This window comes from Triticum urartu, chromosome 5A, assembly GCF_056163025.1.
Source record: "Triticum urartu cultivar PI428250 chromosome 5A, HENAU_Tu73, whole genome shotgun sequence".
In the NCBI taxonomy this organism is placed as follows: Eukaryota; Viridiplantae; Streptophyta; class Magnoliopsida; order Poales; family Poaceae; genus Triticum; species Triticum urartu.
In genome coordinates this window covers 469,692,959-469,714,131 of record NC_141877.1, presented here as the reverse complement: position 1 = coordinate 469,714,131, position 21,173 = coordinate 469,692,959, and the positions used below count along the sequence as shown (strand labels likewise).

Here is a 21,173-nt window from a genome sequence, read left to right as displayed (position 1 = left end):
ATCATAGGAATAGGAATCTTGTAGGAAATGAGATGACATGTATTTCAAATCCTATGAGTAGGAATAGGAAACAAGATGTCATTTGATTGACACCAAAGGAATTTTTCCATTGAGTCTAGGCTCTTTTTTATTTTCCTATGAAATGTGGAGGATAGAAACCAATCCTATGTAGGAATAGGAATCCATTCCTATGAACCAAAGGGCTCTAAAGGAAAAAATCCTATCCTCTAGAATTTCTATGAAATTCCTAAGGAGGCCTCAGATTGGGACCGGCTTGGCAACATGATGGACCCGGTGACTGTAGCAGCTCGCCGCCTTGCACCGTCGACTCTAGGCCAATCTATCGGCCACTTGGTGTTTTTGTCTCTTTTATTTATTTTATTACAGTATGAATTTGATAGCTGCTTTATCTATAAAGCGGTTTTGAGAGAGACAAACTGTTTTTTCTTTCTTTTGGTCTAAAGGTTCTACAGTACCGCCTCCATGTCCAAACCCAACCCAAGCCGGGCGTCTCCTCCACCGGCTCCGGTCACCCACCAGTCTACTCTGGTGGCTCGGCTCCGGTCTCCGGTCGCCGGTGGGCCACGTTGTCCACCACCTCTACTGCATCGCCGCAAATCCAACCCGCAGCGATTAACGAGAGGGAGGGAATCAATCCCCATTGGAACTGGAGGCGTTCCAAATCGGGCGGGCTTCTCCGCCATGTCAACGTGACTCATCCCCCCACTATTCCACGCGGAGCCGGCGAAAAAGAAAGCAGCAAAACGAAATTATTCGCCCCTTTCCATTCCACGCCCTTTATGGTCGGCCGGGGATCCCACCCCCCTCAGCCGCCACACCCGCGCCGGCCTCCCATTCATCCGCCCCGCCCACCACGCCGCGACGCGGAGCAGCAGCAGCAGGAGGAGATCTCGGGAGGAGGCGGCGCGCGAGATCCGGCGCCGGAGCGGCGGCTGTCTGTCTGATTGATTGAGTGATCGGTCGATTGGTTGGCTCGACGATGGTGCGGGAGACCGGGTACTACGACGTGCTCGGGGTCAGCCCGGCGGCCACCGAGGCCGACATCAAGAAGGCCTACTACGTCAAGGTCGTGCCACTGCCACGCCCTGCCGCGCGCGCTTTCCTGTCCCGCTCCGTCTCATTCCGGTTTGCTGGTGTCGTTGTTGTTGTTGCAGGCGAGGCAGGTCCACCCCGACAAGAACCGCAATGACCCCCTCGCGGCCGAGAAGTTCCAGGCAAGTGCTCCCTCTCCCATGCCGCTGTTTGCTTCCCCACTGCCAATAACTTCTCTTGTGACCGTGAGACATCAGCATCATCTAAATTCTGCTGTAACTATCGCCAACAGTGCTGCCAGCGACTGATCAGGCAGTTAGCTATTCAAGTGTCAGAACTGATGTAAATTAGTGGTAGATAAAAGGGGGATCATGCGTCTTCATTAGGCGCCCTGCAAGCCTTTCAGGGATTTAGTCAGCTTTTACATGGATGATGAATGCTAATGGTGGTAGCGACATCGATAGTTCTTTCCTCCTGCCTTGCTGGTAGGAATCATAATTGTATTACAGTGCTTCACTTGGAAAAGTCCTTCGGTCACCATAGTTGCTGCCCCTGTTACTAGCTCAGGGACAGGAAGGGGCATACCAAAGCAGCTATTGCATCAGGTGATAACGGGCATCGATGTTGATTGCGGAATAACAAACTGATGCTGCAACTGTTTTTTTTTTTTTGCCCTGATGTTGAAAGTCATCTTACAGTCCATGGAACTCAACTACAAACTCGTGAATTACCAAGAACATTTGTATTTCCGTGTCTAACGACGAGTAGTTTTTTTTTTGCTGCAGTAGTGCTACTTTGCAGTGCATCTTGTCACTTCAAAACACTATCTGGCTTTGTAAGACAGGAAGATGTGATTTGCAGAGTTATCCTTTTATTTAGTGTGTTTACCAAAGCTACCGTAATTGCAGGAACTGGGGGAGGCATACCAAGTACTTAGTGACCCTGCACAGCGTAAAGCATATGACTCAGATGGGAAATCTGGTATTTCAACGTAAGTGTGACCCACAAATACTTACTGTGAACTTGTTGGAATAATTTCGAAGAATTAGGGTGTTCTTGGGAGATGTATTAGCTTAGTTGACTACCAAATTGTTCCGTTGTTTCCTAGATATAGGTTTAACAATGTAATTGGTGGTTTCGTCTCATATGCTGCAGAAACTGGTGAGATGATTTCCTTCTTACTAGTTTCCTGCCATCATTATACAGGGAAGCAATGATTGATCCAGCAGCAATTTTTGCAATGTTATTCGGTAGTGAGATTTTTGAGGATTACATTGGTCAACTGGCGATGGCATCCATGGCTTCGCTTGATATTTTTGGTGAAGATCCACAGATTGGTGCAAGGAAGTTACAAGAGAAAATGCGAGTATGTCCTTGTTAACAGAATAGTTTATGTGCTTTCTTGATTTTGAGATTCAGAAATATTCCTTCGAAGATTAGGATCTTTTTGTAGCTTCCAACTGTATATTGTACAAACAAGCCATAGTACATGCTAAAATTCTAGCACAATTCCTATGCTACACTAAAGGCCACAATGCCTCTGGGAAAGCCTTCAAACCCAAGAACATAATGAAAGTTGAATGTTAGGATGTATATTATGTCACCTCTTGGTGTTCCTGTTTGCCCGTTCGTTACGCTTCTCATTTTAGTACAGCCGTGTCATTTTCAATGTTATACACATTTTTGTACTTCAACCCCTGGCCCATCTCTATATATGTAAGGTAAACTAGTGAAACTCAAACATTGCATGATACACTTTTCTTTCAGTATGACATTCCTCATGCAGAAGATCAGTCTTTACGCTTTTCAGTCTCTGCATAGGTCTGTTTAGTCTTTGCTGTAGCAATTAGATGAAATTAGGGGCTGATGGCTTAATTGTTAGATTGCAAAAGCATGCTTTGTGACGTTATATTGTATTGAATAAAAAAAGAGATGTTAGCTAACATGTGTCTTTTTTTTCAGTGCTGTAATTATGTAAAGTACTAAGCGGTACCATACTCTTCATATTGTCGTATATTTAAGGCTCTTAACAACTACTGCAGGCTGTACAAAAGGAAAGGGAGGAGAAACTTGCAGAGAAACTGAAGAATAGATTGCACATTTATGTTCAAGGAAACAAAAAGGAATTTATCCAGGTTGCTGAGGCTGAGGTGGCTAGACTTTCTGATGCAGGTGACAAACTTTTTCCTCACTTGCTAACTACTCTGTCTATTTTTCCTTTAAACTTTGTAATTGCCTCTTGCTGCCTTTTCTGCTTTTATTCCTTCCCAGTAGCTCTGGAAATGTATGGCCACTTTTTCCTTGTGTATTCCTCAACATAAATCAAACTTTGAGACTTCACTTTTCAATGTTATTTTCTGATTTTGCATGTCCTGCAGCATATGGGATTGATATGCTGAGTACTATCGGTTACATGTATTCAAGACAAGCTGCCAAGGAGCTTGGAAAGAAAGCTATCCTTTTGGGGGTTCCTTTTATAGCTGAATGGTTTAGGAACAAAGGTCATTTTATTAAATCCCAAGTGACAGCTGCAACAGGTAAAACTTACTTTATTATTTAGTTTCTTGAATAGCAGTTTTGATTTCGATATTTGCAATGTTGGTGCTAGCAATATATATTTATATTTTGGCTTGAAATTTGTTTTGTTTCTGTAGGTGCAATAGCTCTTATGCAGTTGCAGGAAGATTTAAAAAAACATCTCAGTTCGGAATGTAATTACACTGATGAGCAACTTGAAGCTTACATGCAAAGTCATAAAAAGGTTATGGTGGATTCCTTATGGAAGCTTAACGTTGCTGATATAGAGGCAACTCTGTCACGTGTCTGTCAAATGGTTCGTCTTCATGTTGGCACTATCCTTGCTGCTCTGTTTTTGTAATCTTACTCATTATCATAAGTTGTAACATTCTACCAATACCAGGTTCTTCAAGAGAGCAATGTCAAGAGAGAGGAACTAAGAGCTCGAGCTAAAGGATTGAAAACTTTAGGCAAAATATTCCAGGTATCATTCTTTGTATATCCAGTCATTCACTTGTGTGCTCTGATATGTAAGTTGTTTGGTGTGAACTAAGTTTGGTTATTTCGACATAGCGTGTTAAGCTCAATAGTGAAGGAGAAGCAGCAACAATGAAGCATACGATAAATAATTTGGATGATAATGTTGGCACCTCTCCGGATTCATCACCAAAATCTCCAAGGGTGCAGCCGTTCGATGCAAACCCACCATATTCTCAGGTGCCTACCATCTTCTGAGATCATTGTTGTGACATGTGTAGCATATTAAAATGCAAGTTTATATACATGGCTGATTTCTGAATTATCATTAGATACAAAAATCAAAATTAGATTCCAAAAATGGACTTTGTCATGATTTATTGAGTTCAAGCTGTATCGAGCTTTAGTTAACCCAATTTTTTGTTACATGCAAACACGATTTATTACTACCATCACACTAGATCAGATGACAGATTGACAGGTACGGTGAGCTTTCCAAATGATCTTAGCTATCTGCTCTAGACCCATCACCAACAGGCCAACACTTAACTGCCAAATAAGATTTATCTTTTATCCATTACCTAACCGACAAAACTTTTGACAGACGCCAAAAGAAATTAAAAAAAAATTGATGTTAATTCACATATCAGCAAACTCACTATCACTGCTTGTTCCATTGGTTGTACCCCCACACTGACACACACAGCTCTCTTTATCAACTCACAGTAGAAATGCTTATATATGCTTCCATAAAACAGAAGGCTCAGAAATGTTATTCTTCTTTTTGTCCAGAGCCCATATGTGGAGGCCCCTCAGTTCGGCGGCACACATAGTCCGTTCAACTTCCCGATGCCCACCGCTCCGCCTGGTGCGCAGAGGAATCCTGTCCCATGACCCATCCAGGGCCACCAACTTTTTTTTCCGTGGGTCATCTTTTTTGTACAATATTATTGCTTGTGTTAGTAGATGATCACATGGCGTTCATTTGTGCCACTAGTATAGTAGAGCGAAGAAGCAGCTGGGTATTATCAATTTGCTTTCTTCGGATGTATAATCGATCGATTAAAATGATCCATACGTCGACGGGATCCCCGTGTTGTGTACAGGCGTGTCGCGCTGCTTCTGACGGGTTGTCGAGGCAGCGACCGGTCGGCATTGTTGTATACATAAACTATATCACATCACATGTATTTTTCCCTTGTGTGTATGGGTGCATAATTGTTTTAATATATGGCCCATTTGTGCAAAACTGTTGTGGATCATCTCCTGTTATCTGAAAGTGTTCGCTCTCACGAGTCCATATTATGTATCCGAATTGTCTGTGTGTGTGTGTAAAGTACAGTATAAGCACTGACTGCATTGTACAATTTTCTACTACGAACTTGTGTGGTCTGCACTCTGCTTGGTTGTGGTGGTCTGTACAATTTTCTACCCGGGCATGGGTGCTAGATGGTTGTGGTGGAGCCAGCACTCTGCTTGGCACAAGGAGACGCGACTGCTGTTCATCGCCGCCCTTCTGTGAAGTTGTCGGTTCGTCCGCAAACCGCAATGGTGTCGGTGCTGGAGAGCAGATCACACCAGCTGAGCTGATGCGGTCGTCTCCAGATGCCCGTACATGGAGTTCTGTCAGCGCCCTGGCAAGCCGGCGCCATCGCTTTTCTGCCCGTGCTGTCCGACGGTGCAAACCGCCGGCGGGGTCACTGAAGATCAATGTGGACGGGCTTCTTTTTCTACGCCTCCGGTGAGCGGGAGGGTGCGGTGGGGGTTTTGCGCCGGGGACAGCAACGGCGAAGTCTGCGGCGTCAGGCTGAAGCGGGGGCGCGTGTGGAGGCGCTCCAGCTACTCAGTTTAGCTTCTGAAGTACTCATCGTTTAGTTTCACGGATTATTATTATACTACAAAGTCAAGTACGGTAACGCACGACTCGCCCACCGGCTCTGTGATTCATGTGGTGGCCAACGACATCGCTGTGCCATGTGCAGTGCCAGCTGTGCAAGCACCTGTCCAGTTGGTACCAGTACGCACAAGACGGAAAGCAGATGGTGTGGCACCGTTGACAAACACGAAGCACGAGTCAAACATGTAGAAAGGGTCAACTGGGAAGCAACGGGTGTTCATATTTGAAGTCATGTTTGGGAAAATTCATCCGAAAGTCCAAACAAACTGATAAAGGAGAGCGGACCGGCAATATATTTCAACAGTTACAGACAAGTTTTTGTAATTTTGGCGAGACAAATTCAAGCGTGTAAAGTGGATTTTGTCTTAACGAATCCTGTCATTCCATCTAGAAAAACAACAGCATGCATCTTCAAGTTGATCACACTGACGTGACTGGCCTTTTTTCCTTTTCCTTTTCGTCGGCGACGTCGGCCGTTGTTGACCTCATCAGCTAGGTCTGGGTGGTAGCAGCAGCGCACAACGATGTGCGCTACTCCCTCCTGCTACCCTATCCGCGGCGGCAAGCAAAGAAACGTATCGCCTGCGCTGCGTAACACAGTCTCTGTCAGCTCGGCCGTGCCGTCAACGGGCCATTTTACTAACCTTAAACGTGCCCTCCTCGTCAAACAGTCAGGCAATAACCTAATGGCCGCCGGCGCGTCAAGCTAAAGCTTGACCAGCACAGCACAGGCGCTTGTAATACACCACTTAATCTTCCGCCGCCGCCGCCGCGCTCCCCGGAAGCGAACACCACCCCACCACCGCGCGCAACCGCTGCCTATTTCTACTTCTTCCCGCACGGACCACCACCAAGCTCCACACCACGAGCAACCTCGCCCGGCCGCAGTTGACCGTCACAGCTCAGGCGATAAGAGCAGGCTGACCATGTTGGCGAGGCTCATGGCGCGGCTCCGCGGCGGCGAGCACGGCGGGCGCCGCGCCTGCTACGGCATCGCGGCGACATGCGCGTGGCTGCTCCTCTTCTGCGTGCTCGCCGTCGCCCTCCGCAGCGTCTGGAAGGCCTTCGCGTTCGCCAGCCTCGCGCTGGCGGCCTTCGGCGCCGTCGACCACTTCGCGCCCGACATCTGGTGCGCCGGTGCGCCAGGCGACGGCGAAGGCGCGCCGGAGCGAGACCAGTCCACGGCGCCGGCTTCGGCTCGACGGTTCGGGCTTGGGCGTGCCGCGATCGACGCCCTGCCCACGTTCGCGTACGGCGCCGACGGTGGCGACGTCGACGTGGACCTTGAGTCGGGGGGCGACACCGCGTGCTCGGTGTGCCTGGAGGACCTGCGGGCCGGCGAGACGGTGCGGCGGCTCCCGGCGTGCAGGCACGTGTTCCACGTGGAGTGCATCGACATGTGGCTGCACTCGCACCGGAGCTGCCCTCTCTGCCGGTGCGACCTCTCGCCGCCGCGGAAGGTTGTTACCAAAGCGCCGGCGGTGGAGAGTGGAACGCCTGCTGATGACGCTTTGCCTGCGGTGGTCGCGGCGACGGTAGCAGAGACGGAGCCGCCGGCTGATGATCATGATGCTTCGCCGCCGGTGGTGACAACAGAGACGAAACCACCTGCTGGTGCTTTGCCGACGGTGTAGATCCTCTGTTTAAGAATTTTTTTAGGCTAGAAAATGACATTTTTTTTATGCACGTCACCCATACACACAGTAGGATCGTCGCTCTTTCGTGTTGTAAATCTTGTGCATTCCTCTGTATTCCGCCTGTATATACATGCTAAGACTTGACACTACAGAAATTAAACAGATCTTGTTAATTGACAATACGATGTAGGAATAGTTCTCTAAAAAATATTTTCAACACTACATAATATTTTCTTCTAATTATGTCCCTCTAAAAAAAATCCTTTAGAGATTTGTGCTAGGCTGGGGGGGGGGGTGGAGGGTGGGGGTGGGATGGAACGTATCTGGTGCACCAAGGCAATTGATGCTACCAATGCACCGGACCCCGTTGCACATTAAAAAAATTCAAACAAATCCAGAAAAAATTTAGTGCATCGATACAACATCAATGTATCTTCTCACAAAAATTCAAATCAAAAATCAAAACAATGGTCAAGATACAAAAATGACAAATTTGACGTCCATGTACTAATGGGCCAAAACTGAAGTCTAACTTGTGTTATGTACTATTCAGTGTCAAATTTGTTATTTTTGTATCTTGAGCAATGTTTTGAATATTGATCTAAATTTTATGACAACATACATTCATATCGTGTCAATGCACTAATTTTTTTCCGGAATTTTTCGAACATTTTTTTAATGTGCAACGGACGATCGGTGTACCGGTAGCACCAATTGCCTTGGTGGTGGTGGTGGGGGGGAGGGGGGGGGATAGCCCCCTCAGCTATACACATAGCTCCACCCCTATGCATCCGAGTACAAATACGAAATGCTGATTAAATTGGGATGGTAAAATGTGCAAGTGCTTAGGAAGATGAACACACTTCAAAATAAGAAAAATAATAATTCCAAAAGTGGTGTTAGGTCAAAGAAAAAATGAAGAAAATCAGAAACAACACATATCAAGTTCTTTTCGAAGAAGGAAAGAATTGTGGGAGTGATGTTATCAAAGAAGAATTTACAAAAAATAAAAGAAATAGTAATAAAATCCAATTTATGAAATAAAGGGAATCTAGAAGTGGTGTTTCCTCAAAGAAGAAATAAGAAAACAGAAAAATATAACCAATGAAGAATTTAGAAGAGATAAACAAACAAAAAAACATAGAATAAATATTTCTTTCTAACAAATAATAAGCTATGAGAGTTGTTTAACCCTACAAGGCACCTCAAGGTAATATTCAAGAAAGACTCAAGCGTCTAAGCTTGGGGATGCCTCGGTAGGCATCCCACCTTTCTTCATGAACAACTATCGGTTAGTCTTGGTTGAGTCTAACTTTTTGTCTGTTCACATGATGTGTGCTATTCTTGGACTGCCCTTTTTTTATTCCTGTTGGCTGTTTAAATAGAATACTTAGATCTTTTGATTTGGAGAGAGTCCTCATATATCTACTTAATCGTTTGAGTACTCATTGATCTTCACTTATATCTCTTGGAGTACTTTGTCATTCACTTTTGCGCTTCACCTAGTAAATTGTTGAATGAATTGAATATCATAAATTTGAAATTATATATGCTTCGTATGCTTGTCCCAAAGGGGAGTAATGACTTCACATATAAGAAGTATTAGTGGTAAAATGTATTGAAAGTTAACAAACACATCATCGGTCATTTGAACAATTCATGAAAGAACATCGTATCGCGTGAGTAATCGCCATGCCGTGTTGTTGGCTCTTGTAAAACTCTATTCTCTTCTTATTTAATAAATGAGGCAAATGTTATGCCTCTATTTAAAAAAAAGGAAACAAAATTACAAAGCTGGTGTCGCCAACACACGGACACTTGCTCTCTCAATCGTCTACATCAACAAATCATCCCCGCAGCCAATCAGTCACCAATTTCTTCTTCACACCCCAAAATTGTGTTGGGCATGCATTGAAACACCCTTCCATTTTTATGAATCTACCCGGGATATCGAGAGTGCAACTCACGATGTTACCAAGGGGCTGTTTGGTTAGTTTCCATGTCCGCCCTGCCAAATCCTAGGCGCTGTTGGCACGCCAAAATATTGGCGAGGGATTCAGCCGCCCGCGTTTCTGCCAACGATTTGGCGCAAGAGCAACGGGAGGGAGCTGAGGTGGGCCGGCGCACCAAAATTTTGGAGGCGATCCAAGCGGCCAGCCGAAGCCTGGTCAACGACCAATGTTTTGGCTGGGCAGCTCAAGGCTCCAAACCAAACAGCCTCCAAAAGCATACCTACCATTCCGGGACGTGAAAAAAAAGGTGACCGGTCGATCGATTCATGACACCCACAAAAAGGGCATTCCTCTTCACACTTGCCTCCTTAATGTAAAAGAACATCACTTGTCAAAATGCTCTTTCCTAGGACCGGCCAAACAAGCACTTTGATCCTCAAAAGGCAGCTTCACATTCCAAACACTTTATTCCTAAAATGATGGGTATTCCTATCGGCTTGCTTCACTAACTTGATTTGGTCACCCATTTATATGCAACACGGTCAAATATAGTTACGTTGCTAAAAGAGAAATGCAATTAGTCAAATGTTGACATGTTTAGGGCTGGATTGTTGGGTCGCTTAGTTGGTAAGCAGTATATTGTACGCATGTTTTCTCCAGCGAAATTGCCTCATCCGTGCGTGCCGCGTCACTGGCCGGTGGGGCCGTTATTTCGGGCCATAGAATGCCACATTCACATGTAATTTTCGGTGAAATCGCCTCATCCGTGCGTGATGTGCCACTGGCCGGTGGGGCCGAAACTTCGGGCCTGACGCGCGTGTCGCCGCGAGTGTTCATCAGCCTTTGGGCCCCGCGAAGCAAGCGCAGGAAGCTGCCACGAAGCCTCGCAAACCGCAGGAGGGCCCGCGCACCCATATTAACCCGAGCCGGGGCGCCAGGTTGACCCGGCAAACTCTCTCCCCCCAGGGCTCGCCGAAGTCCACCACCAACCCCTCCCCCCTCGACCGCCTCCGCGCCGGCCGCCGAGATGGAGACCCCGCCGCCGCCGCCGCGCTGGCCGCCGGGCTTCCGCTTCAGCCCCACCGACGAGGAGCTCGTCCTCTTCTTCCTCAAGCGCCGGGTCGCCGCCGGCCGCCCCTCCCCCTACATCGCCGACGTCGACGTCTACAAGTCCCACCCCTCCCACCTCCCCGGTACGTCCCCCCGCCCCTTCGCCACTCCCCTCCCGCCGATCCATCTCCCTCCACCCGCCCCTCCTGACCTCGATTCGCTGATGGTGGAGCAGAGCGGTCGGCGCTGCGGACGGGGGACAAGCAGTGGTTCTTCTGCAGCCGACTGGACCGCAAGTACCCCAACGGCTCGCGCGCCAGCCGCACCACCGCCGACGGCTACTGGAAGGCCACGGGCAAGGACCGTTCCATCTGCAACGCCGGCCGCGCCGTCGGGAACAAGAAGACCCTCGTCTACCACCACGGCCGCGCCCCCCGCGGGGAGCGCACCGACTGGGTCATGCACGAGTACACCATCCTCGCCGACGCGCTCCCGCCGCCCGCGCGGGGCCGCGAGTCCTACGCCCTCTACAAGCTCTTCGAGAAGAGCGGGGTCGGCCCCAAGAACGGCGAGCAGTACGGCGCGCCCTTCCGGGAGGAGGACTGGCTGGACGACGACGACGACTGTGAGCTCCCCGCTGATCCCATCCCTATCGCCGTCAGTCTACCTACTAGAACTGTGACAGTGGTCGAGCAGATTGGGGATGTCTTGACAGTGGACGACCAGATTGGGGATGTTTTGACAGTTGTCGACCAGATTGGGGGTGTGGCAGTGGACAAGCAGATTGGGGTTATGACAGTGGACGACCAGATTGGGGATCTTGAGGTGTTCCTGTTGCAAAATGGAGATGATCAGGGAAACAGTGAACCACAGTCGGATTTCTCGACACCGGTTTCTTCACAGGCTCCACTTCAGCATGGCCACCCTCAAGGTCGGCCCAGTGATGACGGTAACACATCTGAGGTTGCAGATGCTACAACCAGCAGCCGTGGTATGGTAATGGCAGAGAATACGTGCACTGAACTCCCTTTTGGGGATCTTGAGGGGCTACTGATGGAAATATCGGATGATCAACGGGCCACTGAATCGTTCCAAGAATTCTCAGAATTCGTTCCCCAACTGCAGCTTCAGCATGATGATCATGAGCATGAGGCTTGGCCCAATGCCAACATGGAGGAGATTAGTGTTGCAGATTATACCACTAGTAATGGCGTTGTGGACGCTTCAGGATGTACTGTCACCGAGCTTCCCTATGAGGATATTGAAGGGCTTCTGTTGCAATTAGAGAATGACCAGGGAAATGTCCAACCGCTGGCAGATTTCTCCACACCAGTTCCTCGTCATGAGTTCCATCAGGTGTGTTTTGTTCTCTATAGTCTATATTCTATACTACTCATCCTTTAAATGATTGGAAAATCTGGAATGCTCGGCATCTTGTGTACTTGTGTAACTGCTAGTAATTCTTCTGCATTTGCCATAATTGCTAATTACTTCTGCCTTCATCCTCACACATTTACAAAACTTGGAAGACACAAAAAATGATTTTTTGGGTCTGATTAGTATTTGAGAATATGCTATATCCCTAGAAGACATCAGAGGCAGAATTTGAATGATCATATAACACTATTAAATTTCTAGTAACATGCATAAACTGTTATATCAGTGTTCAAGAAAGCGTTTTTAAGCGATGCTTAAGCACTGAGCAAAACGATTTGCTTTGGCCCTAAGCTGTAGATTAAGTGTTTTTTTTAATATTTGGCTGTTTTTGAACTACTTCTGCTTCCGCAATAATGGCAATATGCCATTTATCTTATTATTGGGATCTGTTCGGGAACTACAGATTCTGGCCACATGATCTCTATTAGGCTATGTCTATTTGAACTGAACTGCATTTTAGTTATTATTTTGCTTGCTGTGTGAACCTGATATGTGTTTGCTATGGTGTGAACTGCATTTTTTATGCTAATTCAATTAGCTATGTGCTATGTTTCCTATTTTCCTTTGCATATTATTCAAAAGCAGTCAAATTCTTACCTATTAAAAAAAACGCCCACGCGCCCATTGCTCTAAGCTGTGGCCTTCCGTTCCGCTTATGCTTTCCGCTTTTTTGAACATTGTATTATATATCTGTTGTCCAGTTTATGAATCTTAAGTTACATTGGCTTACATAGGTTGGCTCTGGAGATTTCCATGGATGTCACGGTGCTACATTCAGCTCTGTAGATCCTTCTTCTGCAGTGCAAGAAAACAGAGATCTTGATCCACGATCAGATCCCAGTAATCAAATTACACAGTCTGCTCTCACCAACATGCCATTGAATTGGGAAACAGATTGCACTGAAGAAACAAGTGCGATGCGATCTGTGTCTGGGTTGGCCAGTTATGACGGCCAGGATGCTGATGAGGAGTTCCTTGAAATCAACGATTTCTTGGATCCAGAAGATGTAGGACAACAGAGTATGAATTGTACTGCAACCGAGCACTTGATTTCTTCATCCAATGGGATGTTTGACAGTTTGGAGTTTGCCGACGCTTCCATGTTTCTACCTGGCTCATTTGACACAGCTGGAGTGGCGACTGAAAATCAGTTTGGTTATCTTGGTGATAGTGGATCCCAGAACCAGGGATTGCAGTATACATCTGAATCGTGGACGCACAACCAGGTTGCTCTGAATGTGCGGAACCACATGAATCATAATCATGTTGTCTTCTCACATGCATCAGGTGATTAATGACTTCATTTTGTTTTGCAAGCTTTTTATTGAATGATCACCTATAAATTCCCTCAGATATTATAGCTTAAGTCAAATGTCTGAAGTTGCTGCTTCTGAACATTTCAGGCACTGCGAATTTCCACACAGTGAATGAGCAACCACATAACCTGAGTCCAGCGGATTCACAGTCATGGTTCAATTCAGCTGTATCAGCCCTGCTGGATGCTGTACCTGCCAATCCAGCTCTGGCGGCTGAAAACAATGTTCTCAACAGAACACTCCAACGCATTTCTAGCTTTAGGTCAGAACAAGCTCCAAAGGAAGAAGCAAGCGCCCCAGTTATCCAGGTCAGAAGAAGGGGCGCAGGGCTGATCTCGGTCTCGCTACTGGTTTTGCTTGCCGCCATCCTGTGGACCTTTGCTGCTGGCACCGGGTACGCAATCAAGTTCTGCAAGGGGTTATGGAAGTCCTCCTCTACATGACAAGATGATGCACAAAGTTTGCTAGACTTACCCTAGCGGCTGATCCTCATCATTACCCTTCAGCTGTTAGTTATTGTTTTGCTATCATTCCCATTGGAGAAAGGCGAAGAGGTAGAAACATTTCCAAAGAAGTGTGCTTTGAGGTGTTAGTTATCAGGTCATGCAGGAGACTCGGAAAACCGAAAAAAAAGAAAAAAAATAACTGATGGTAATATATATAACTACTACCACTTAGATATTGCCCTCGTGTGGGTGTGAGACATCGTATGCCGGATGTAATTAAACCACGAAGAGGGATGCGACTTATGTGCATAGTATTAATATTATAGAATTATTATGATTTTGCTCAAAATTCATGATAATGTGTGCCTGGTTAGTGCTTGCCTCTCTTTTGCCCCCTTGTTTGATGAGAAGGATGTGCCCTCGATGCATATATCTCATTTTGCCACCGTAAATTTTTATAGTTAGACCTGAAATTCGTTGTTGAGCCATATTTCATTGAAATTAGACATGCAACCACGATGCTTGATTATGAGGACCCATACCCATTCTTCTACACGTACCATTATTGTGAAAATCAAAGACTGCAACTTGTGCTATGAAAATGTAGCTGAAGCCTGAAGGATGAAGGATGACACCGAAAACTGAACAGATAAACAGATTAGCAGCCACAAAATGTAGAGTTACATAGAGAAATTTAAGCTAAGCAGTGGTAATTAAGATCCCCGCGGGAAAATAAGGATGTCTCCTACGTTACCCATTGGAATTGCACCCAAATGTTGGATTATGGATACAGAATTGCGAAGAGAGAGAGAGAGAGCGCTCGGCTGGTCAAGAAGGCACATTCTACAGAGAGAAGGCGCACTCCACAGAGTATGTTCCCTGCACGCATCTCCAGGCGGGGTTTGGACCGCTGAAAGGAAGAAACAAAATGGCGAGCTGAGGAAAAATCTCTGAAGAAAAAATAAATCTGCTGGCCTATCCCCTTTCACTCAGTCAGTCAGTGTTCGTCCTGCTTATCTCCTCCACGCTTCGCTCCTCGTTGCTTGCCGTTTCGCCCACTGCAACCTCCCTCCCCCCTCCCGTGGAAAATTCTCGGGCTTACCATGAGAGGCGCCGCGATCCAGGGCCAGGGCCACGGCCTCGCCCGCGCGCCGCCGGCCGCCGTCCCGCTGCTGCACCCGCGGCCGCGGCGCGCCGTCGGAGCGGTCCCCCGCCACCGCCTGAGGAGCGACTTCCTGCCGCTGCTGCTGCCCACCGCCGCGCCCTTCCGGGCTCGCTCCCCGCCCTCTTCTTCTTCCTCTAATGTGGTGGGTACATAGTTCCGGCAGAGCTCCGGCCCTCGCGCCATTTTCACATTCGTGTGAAGTTGCTCTGGTACAGTTGTTCTGACTCCGGTTTTCATTTCTTGCTCGCGTGCGTACGTAGAACCCCGGGACAGGGGAGGGCGCGGACGAGCTGCTCGAGGAATTGCTCCAGAAGCACGGCGAGGTCGTGTACAGCTCCGGCGGGGCCAGCAGCGCGGCCCTGGCCAGCGAGGCCGACGAGGACGCCGAGTGCCTGTCACGTATGTTGCATACGCCTCTCCAGTCGAGAAATGTTCAGAAAATACTAACCATATACAGGCCAAGCAGAACCAGAAGCGCAATTCTGCATGCTTGCTAAGTCTGATCCTTGTTTTGCCTTGTAAATTCAGTGGCCGTTTCTCTGGCTAAAGTTGCAAGCGAGGTCAAGGCCGCCGACATCCGTGTGCTGTTCGTGAAGCCGATTGTCTACTGGACCGAGTTCTTCATCATCCTCACCGCCTTCTCGAATGCGCAGATTGAGGCCATCAGGTGCTCCACACTTCACATTCAGTTTCTTGCCCACATGATTTCAACCGAAGTGAAACAGTAATATGCACCTGCTACCATTCGGTTTTTCAGATGAGTTTAATTATTCTTCTTGCTTGACTTAGGATATGTGTGACTGTATTCTTGCCTTGCAGTTCCAAAATGAGAGACATAGGTGAGCAGCAGTTCAGCAGAGTTGCGTCTGGTGATACAAAACCCAATTCATGGACCTTGCTGGACTTTGGTCAGTGTTCTGTACTTTTCTGTCACGCGTTCATTATAATTGGTTCTAATACTTCAGTTTCATATGGACAACTTCTTCTGCAGCATTTATCTTTTGAAGTCAAGCACAAATTAGCTTTCTGACTTTATGGAATAGTAAAACAACTAGTGTTTTTTTTTCTCTTATAAGTAGAAGACACGTAGTTTCCAGACACAAATTTATGACAGTTTCATTTGGACAGCTTCTACTGAAGCATCTTGATTGTTATGTATAGGGGTAGAGAAAGGTCTTGATCTCTGACTTCAAACACAAATAAGCTTTCTGACTTGTTGGAAAGTAAAACAACCAGTACTATTTTTTTGGCTTATGAGTTGATCTTTGACTTCAAGCACAAATTAACTTTCTGACTTGATGGAAAGTAAAACAACCAGTACTATTATTTTTGGGTTTTGAGCTGAGCTTTAACTTCAAGCACAAATTAGTTTTCTGACTTGATGGAAAGTTAAACAACTACTGCTATTTCTTGCTTATGAGCTGAGCTTTGACTTCGAGCACAAATTAGCTCTCTGACTTGATGGAAAGTAAAACAACCAGTACTATTTTTTTGGCTTATGGGTTGATCTTTGGCTTCAAGCACAAATTAGCTTTCTGACTTGATGGAAAGTAAAACAACCAGTACTATTTTTTTGGCTTATGAATTGATCTTTGACTTCATGCACAAATTAGGTTTCTGACTTGATGGAAAGTAAAACAACCAGTACTATTTTTTTGGCTTATGAGTTGATCTTTGACTTCAAGCACAAATTAGGTTTCTGACTTGATGGAAAGTAAAACAACTAGTGCTATTTCTTTGCTTATGAGCTGATCTTTGACTTAAAGCACAAATTAGCTTTCTGACTTGATGGAATGGTGAAACAACCAGGTGCTATTTTTTTCCTTATAAATTGAAGACACAGATTTTCTTAGCATCTGGACACAAATTCAATCTACGAGAACATGTAATGCTTTTCGTCCAAAACTCATGATTTTGAATTGTGTAAGTAAACTTGAACCGTTGGATAACAACCGTGTCCTTGTCCAGTTGTGAACTTAGCCTGAAATTTTAAGACTCAATTTTTGTTACGATTGTATTGTGCATATTTCTGCCTGCTCTCAGTTTAATACAGCATGTTAGCAATGCAAGTAGCCAGGCAGAATTGGTTTTGTTCTGTTTCTCTTTTCTAGTAGCTTACAGGAGTTAAATAATAAAATTGAATAAGAACTTTCAGCCTTTTGAATATGCTGAAAACTGGCAGCCACTGTTGTCGCCACCTTCCTTGTTCCATGTAAACATCCTTCGAAACTGCTCATGGACTTTTAAACACTACCGGGTCGACGAGGTTTTGTTGCAAAAGGAAACTCGCATGTCGATCAATGTCTCAGTGTCGAATACTGTGATGAACTGATGATGATGCACAAATTTGGCATAGACCTACTTGACCGTCCTCTGCACTCTTATTGCAGGCGATGTCGTCGTGCATATATTCCTTCCCCCGCAGCGGGAATTCTACAACCTGGAGGAGTTCTACGGCAACGCCACCCCCATCGAACTCCCTTTCGAGACCCAGCTGCAGTAATCGCCGCTCGAATCTTGGCATTGGAGCCAAACGAGGACGTTCACTCAAAGACCTGCAGATAGATAGATAGCTTGGTCGCACAGCTGGACAGTGATGCCGAGTGATTACTCTCCTGAAGTATGTGAAATTGGCGCCATCATGCGAACATTCTTGTAATCTGTTGTTATACCATGTGTATCATTGTAGCAACTACGCAGTACGCACTATTGAACAATGTTTAACAGCAAGAGGAATAGAGTTCAGAAAGATTGGCGGTAGATTGTTGAATTCACAGTGCTGGAAAATTTCCAGTTTTGATCTTGTCTGCTGACATCCACTTACCAGCCTACTGTATTTTCTTCGACGTTGCCTGAATTATTCTGACGGTCAGCAGTGTTCACTGCAATTCTGAACTCTGAACTGTACTACTAGCAAAAGACAGTTCGAAGTGCACGTAAGAAGAGTCACCGGAGAGATATCCTTCAGATTCAGATAGATTGGCGTCGCCGGAGGAGCGGTGATGGCGCAGCCGGAGGCCCTCTCGCTCGCGGGCCGGCGGGTGGCGTTCACGACGCCTCAGACCACCGGCGGGGGCGGCGGCCGGCTTGGCGCGCTGCTGCGGCAGCGCGGCGCGCACCCGCTCCCCGTGCCTACCATCGCCATCCGCGCCCACGAGCCCGACCGCCTCCGCCCCTACCTCCTGCCCGGCGCTCTCGACCCCTTCGCGGCGCTCGCCTTCACATCCCGCTCCGGCATCGCCGCCTTCTCCCGCGCCCTCCCCTCCTCCTCCTCCTCCGCCCAGCTTCCCCTCTCCGACGCCGCCTCCGCGCTCCCCTTCACCGTGGCGGCACTCGGCAGCGACGCCGACCTCCTGGACGGCGCCTTCCTTGCCAGGCTCTGCCGCGACGCCGGGAGGGTGGCCGTCCTCGTCCCGGACGTCCCCACCCCCGCCGGCCTCGTGGAGGCGCTGGGGCGCGGGTCCGGCCGCCGCGTGCTCTGCCCTGTCCCCGACGTCGACGGGCTCCGCGAGCCGCCCGTCGTGCCCGACTTCCTCGCCCGGCTCGACGCGGCCGGGTGGACGGCCGTGCGCGCGCCGGCGTACACCACGTGCTGGGCCGGCCCGGGCTGCGCCGAGCGGCTGGTGGCCCCGGACGCCGCCGCGCCCGACGCCATCGTGTTCACCAGCTCGGCCGAGGTGGAGGGGCTGCTCAAGGGGTTGGACGCTGCCGGGTGGAGCTGGCCGCGGCTCAGGGCGCGCTGGCCGGACATGGTCGTGGCCGCGCATGGGCCGGTCACCGCCGAGGGCGTCAGGAGGCTCGGCATTGAGGTCGACGTCGTGAGCTCGAGGTTTAGCAGCTTCCATGGGGTTCTTGATGCTCTCGCTGCAACATTTTGCTCTCAACAATTTAAAATTAGCTCCAGGTTTAGTGCTGGTTCACATTGATATGATAGGCGAATTTTTTGATGTAAAATTTCTTTCTTCGAGTCACAAATTGTCAGCCTGATGGAATGAACAAAAATATTCAGTCAGCAAACTCATTGCTATTCCACACCAACCTGTCACCTAGATATCTTCAGAATGTACTGTAAATCTGCATTCTACCAACCAAGCTTTGTACCTGTTAATAACTGCGATCACAGAAATGGGGTGGTGAACCATTCTTGATCTTCCTCCTCTAGAACGTTCCTTGACGTGCTTATATGAGAAGCTGGATTTGCAACAAATCTCAGCTTCACCACTTCCAGTTCGAGACAATGGTGAGCTCAGCCAAGGGCAAAGTGTGTGTAACTGGGGCCTCAGGCTTTCTCGCCTCTTGGCTCATCAAGAGACTTCTTGAGTGTGGATATCATGTGATAGGGACAGTCAGAGATCCAGGTATTCCTTTCTAGCATCCCTCTTGATGACATTATTTATCGTACATATCTGCAAGCAAATGAACTATGGTTTGAACTGTGTATTTGGAATTTGGCAGGGAATCGGAAAAAAGTTGGACACCTTTGGAAATTACCTGGTGCAAATGAGAGGCTCCAACTTGTGAGAGCTGATTTATTGGAGGAAGGGAGCTTTGATGATGCTGTGATGGCTTGTGAGGGTGTCTTCCACATTGCATCACCTGTCCTTGGAAAATCTGATTCCAATTGCAAGGCATGCTGCATTTGCTTCAAACCCTCAATTCTATTATTATTACCATGCCATGTACTTGAATATGCTATTTATGTTACAGGAAGCAACACTTGGTCCTGCAATTAATGGTACCCTAAATGTGCTAAGGTCGTGCAAGAAGAGTCCGTTTCTAAAACGGGTTGTTCTCACATCTTCATCGTCCGCGGTGAGGATTAGGGACGAAACCCAGCAGCCAGAACTGTTGTGGGATGAAACAACGTGGAGCTCTGTGCCACTCTGCGAAAAGCTACAGGTAATACAGAACTGTACTCCAGATTACATTTCTGCATAACACTTTGATCTGAAATTGTTCCTCTTCCATGCGCCCAAAAAGCTATGGTATGCCCTGGCAAAGGTATTTGCAGAGAAAGCAGCATTGGACTTTGCCAAGGAGAATAACATTGACCTTGTCACCGTTCTTCCGTCATTCGTGATTGGGCCCAGTTTGTCCCATGAACTGTGTACAACTGCTTCTGATATCCTTGGCTTACTTCAAGGTATGTGAGATTTTTCTAGTCATTTATCTCCAATAGGGTGCTAAAAGCATTTTTAGTTGTTGGATCGTTGGCTTCAGTAATTTAACTCAACCTTTTCCAAGTTTTCTCCTGAATGCAAGTCCCTGGCTTCAGATCTAAAAGCATTTTTGGCAGCATTTGGATCGTTGCTTGTTCTGTTTTTCAAATGATGTACCCTTTGTAGTTAGTCGCTAACTGCTGTTCATATATGCTCTTGCAGGTGACACAGACAGGTTCACTTCGTATGGGAGGATGGGATATGTTCACATCGACGACGTTGCACGGAGCCACATTCTAGTGTACGAAACACCCGAGGCAAGTGGCAGATATCTGTGCAGTTCAGTGGTTCTGGATAACAATGAATTGGTTGGCTTACTCACGAAGCAGTTTCCGGTATTCCCAATTCCTAGGAGGTAAGTCGATGCAATGCATACAACTCATTCTCACGAGCAGTCTTAATATCTGCTCTTGCTGCAAATATACATATTTTTCTTCGGTTCATCTCTTTGCCGAATTTTGACTGAAATGTGTACCTTGAAATCGCTCTGCAGGCTCAGTAACCCCTATGGAAAGCAGGCGTATCAGCTCAACACATCCAAGCTCCAGGGGCTGGGTCTCAAGTTCAAAGGAGTGCAAGAGATGTTCAACGACTGCGTCGAGTCGCTGAAAGCCCAGGGCCATTTGCTGGAGTGCCCGTTGTGAAAATAGAGACAACACGAACAAGCCATAGCCAAGCATGTCGCAACTATGTCTAGATCATGTCAGTTCTCGAGTCTTTTTTTTTCTTCTCTTAAAATAATTCCTATGTCGTCTCGTTACTATTACCGAACATCGACTGTCACTCGCAGATTATGCGACTACGCGCAATGTTTCCATATGCTTTGCAATTGATTCAATCAGCAATGAAACATTTGAAACGTTGAATAGAGATCAGTTACTTTTATCATGCATTCTGCTGGCGCCTCACTGCCTAGTGTTTTACCAGTTTCCTCCCTGGGTTGAGCATTTATGTTGTTGCTTATTTTATCGACTTTGCATTTGTACCACTTGCTTCACCATCATGAG

General features: G+C 47.2%; 6 protein-coding genes across 6 annotated transcripts; all 6 read left to right on the top strand.

Annotated features, from left to right (window-relative positions):
• The first annotated feature begins 476 nt into the window (after positions 1-476).
• Positions 477-5,296, top strand: LOC125528281 (chaperone protein dnaJ 10). Its single transcript, XM_048692771.2, has 10 exons — positions 477-1,087; positions 1,176-1,235; positions 1,962-2,044; positions 2,260-2,419; positions 3,096-3,225; positions 3,432-3,590; positions 3,708-3,886; positions 3,974-4,054; positions 4,144-4,287; positions 4,840-5,296. Exons 1-10 carry the CDS (start codon positions 1,001-1,003, stop codon positions 4,939-4,941), a joined length of 1,185 nt encoding a protein of 394 aa, XP_048548728.1. The 5' UTR covers positions 477-1,000; the 3' UTR covers positions 4,942-5,296.
• A 1,064-nt stretch (positions 5,297-6,360) lies between these two features.
• LOC125507148 (uncharacterized) lies at positions 6,361-7,736 on the top strand. The gene has a single exon (XM_048671826.2). The coding sequence runs from the start codon at positions 6,871-6,873 to the stop codon at positions 7,576-7,578; it is 708 nt and encodes a 235-aa protein (XP_048527783.2). The 5' UTR covers positions 6,361-6,870; the 3' UTR covers positions 7,579-7,736.
• Positions 7,737-10,471: 2,735 nt separating this feature from the next.
• Positions 10,472-14,155, top strand: LOC125509873 (uncharacterized). The gene is made up of 4 exons (XM_087521228.1): positions 10,472-10,726; positions 10,819-11,939; positions 12,755-13,307; positions 13,424-14,155. Exons 1-4 carry the CDS (start codon positions 10,561-10,563, stop codon positions 13,777-13,779), a joined length of 2,196 nt encoding a protein of 731 aa, XP_087377354.1. The 5' UTR covers positions 10,472-10,560; the 3' UTR covers positions 13,780-14,155.
• A 615-nt stretch (positions 14,156-14,770) lies between these two features.
• On the top strand, positions 14,771-17,707 carry LOC125509872 (Lojap-related protein). The gene is made up of 5 exons (XM_048674898.2): positions 14,771-15,089; positions 15,208-15,346; positions 15,476-15,614; positions 15,767-15,855; positions 17,338-17,707. The coding sequence occupies exons 1-5, from the start codon at positions 14,886-14,888 to the stop codon at positions 17,448-17,450; spliced, it is 684 nt and encodes a 227-aa protein (XP_048530855.2). The 5' UTR covers positions 14,771-14,885; the 3' UTR covers positions 17,451-17,707.
• Positions 17,708-17,853: 146 nt separating this feature from the next.
• Positions 17,854-18,979, top strand: LOC125507149 (uncharacterized). Its single transcript, XM_087521229.1, has one exon. The coding sequence runs from the start codon at positions 17,950-17,952 to the stop codon at positions 18,871-18,873; it is 924 nt and encodes a 307-aa protein (XP_087377355.1). The 5' UTR covers positions 17,854-17,949; the 3' UTR covers positions 18,874-18,979.
• A 135-nt stretch (positions 18,980-19,114) lies between these two features.
• LOC125509871 (tetraketide alpha-pyrone reductase 1) lies at positions 19,115-21,051 on the top strand. Its single transcript, XM_048674897.2, has 6 exons — positions 19,115-19,305; positions 19,403-19,575; positions 19,655-19,846; positions 19,928-20,090; positions 20,329-20,521; positions 20,660-21,051. The coding sequence occupies exons 1-6, from the start codon at positions 19,131-19,133 to the stop codon at positions 20,808-20,810; spliced, it is 1,047 nt and encodes a 348-aa protein (XP_048530854.1). The 5' UTR covers positions 19,115-19,130; the 3' UTR covers positions 20,811-21,051.
• The last annotated feature ends 122 nt before the right edge of the window (positions 21,052-21,173 follow it).

Excerpts from the sequence above, each read along its gene's own strand:
- LOC125528281 (XM_048692771.2), top strand. The coding sequence starts at position 1,001 with ATGGTGCGGGAGACCGGGTACTACGACGTGCTCGGGGTCAGCCCGGCG. Across the intron at positions 3,226-3,431 it reads GGCTAGACTTTCTGATGCAG|CATATGGGATTGATATGCTG; the intron begins GTGACAAACTTT and ends CATGTCCTGCAG. Across the intron at positions 4,288-4,839 it reads CAAACCCACCATATTCTCAG|AGCCCATATGTGGAGGCCCC; the intron begins GTGCCTACCATC and ends CTTTTTGTCCAG.
- LOC125507148 (XM_048671826.2), top strand. The coding sequence starts at position 6,871 with ATGTTGGCGAGGCTCATGGCGCGGCTCCGCGGCGGCGAGCACGGCGGG.
- LOC125509873 (XM_087521228.1), top strand. The coding sequence starts at position 10,561 with ATGGAGACCCCGCCGCCGCCGCCGCGCTGGCCGCCGGGCTTCCGCTTC. Across the intron at positions 11,940-12,754 it reads CTCGTCATGAGTTCCATCAG|GTTGGCTCTGGAGATTTCCA; the intron begins GTGTGTTTTGTT and ends TGGCTTACATAG. Across the intron at positions 13,308-13,423 it reads TGTCTTCTCACATGCATCAG|GCACTGCGAATTTCCACACA; the intron begins GTGATTAATGAC and ends TGAACATTTCAG.
- LOC125509872 (XM_048674898.2), top strand. The coding sequence starts at position 14,886 with ATGAGAGGCGCCGCGATCCAGGGCCAGGGCCACGGCCTCGCCCGCGCG. Across the intron at positions 15,090-15,207 it reads CTTCTTCTTCCTCTAATGTG|AACCCCGGGACAGGGGAGGG; the intron begins GTGGGTACATAG and ends GTGCGTACGTAG. Across the intron at positions 15,615-15,766 it reads GCGCAGATTGAGGCCATCAG|TTCCAAAATGAGAGACATAG; the intron begins GTGCTCCACACT and ends CTTGCCTTGCAG.
- LOC125507149 (XM_087521229.1), top strand. The coding sequence starts at position 17,950 with ATGGCGCAGCCGGAGGCCCTCTCGCTCGCGGGCCGGCGGGTGGCGTTC.
- LOC125509871 (XM_048674897.2), top strand. The coding sequence starts at position 19,131 with ATGAGAAGCTGGATTTGCAACAAATCTCAGCTTCACCACTTCCAGTTC. Across the intron at positions 19,847-19,927 it reads CACTCTGCGAAAAGCTACAG|CTATGGTATGCCCTGGCAAA; the intron begins GTAATACAGAAC and ends GCGCCCAAAAAG. Across the intron at positions 20,091-20,328 it reads TATCCTTGGCTTACTTCAAG|GTGACACAGACAGGTTCACT; the intron begins GTATGTGAGATT and ends ATGCTCTTGCAG.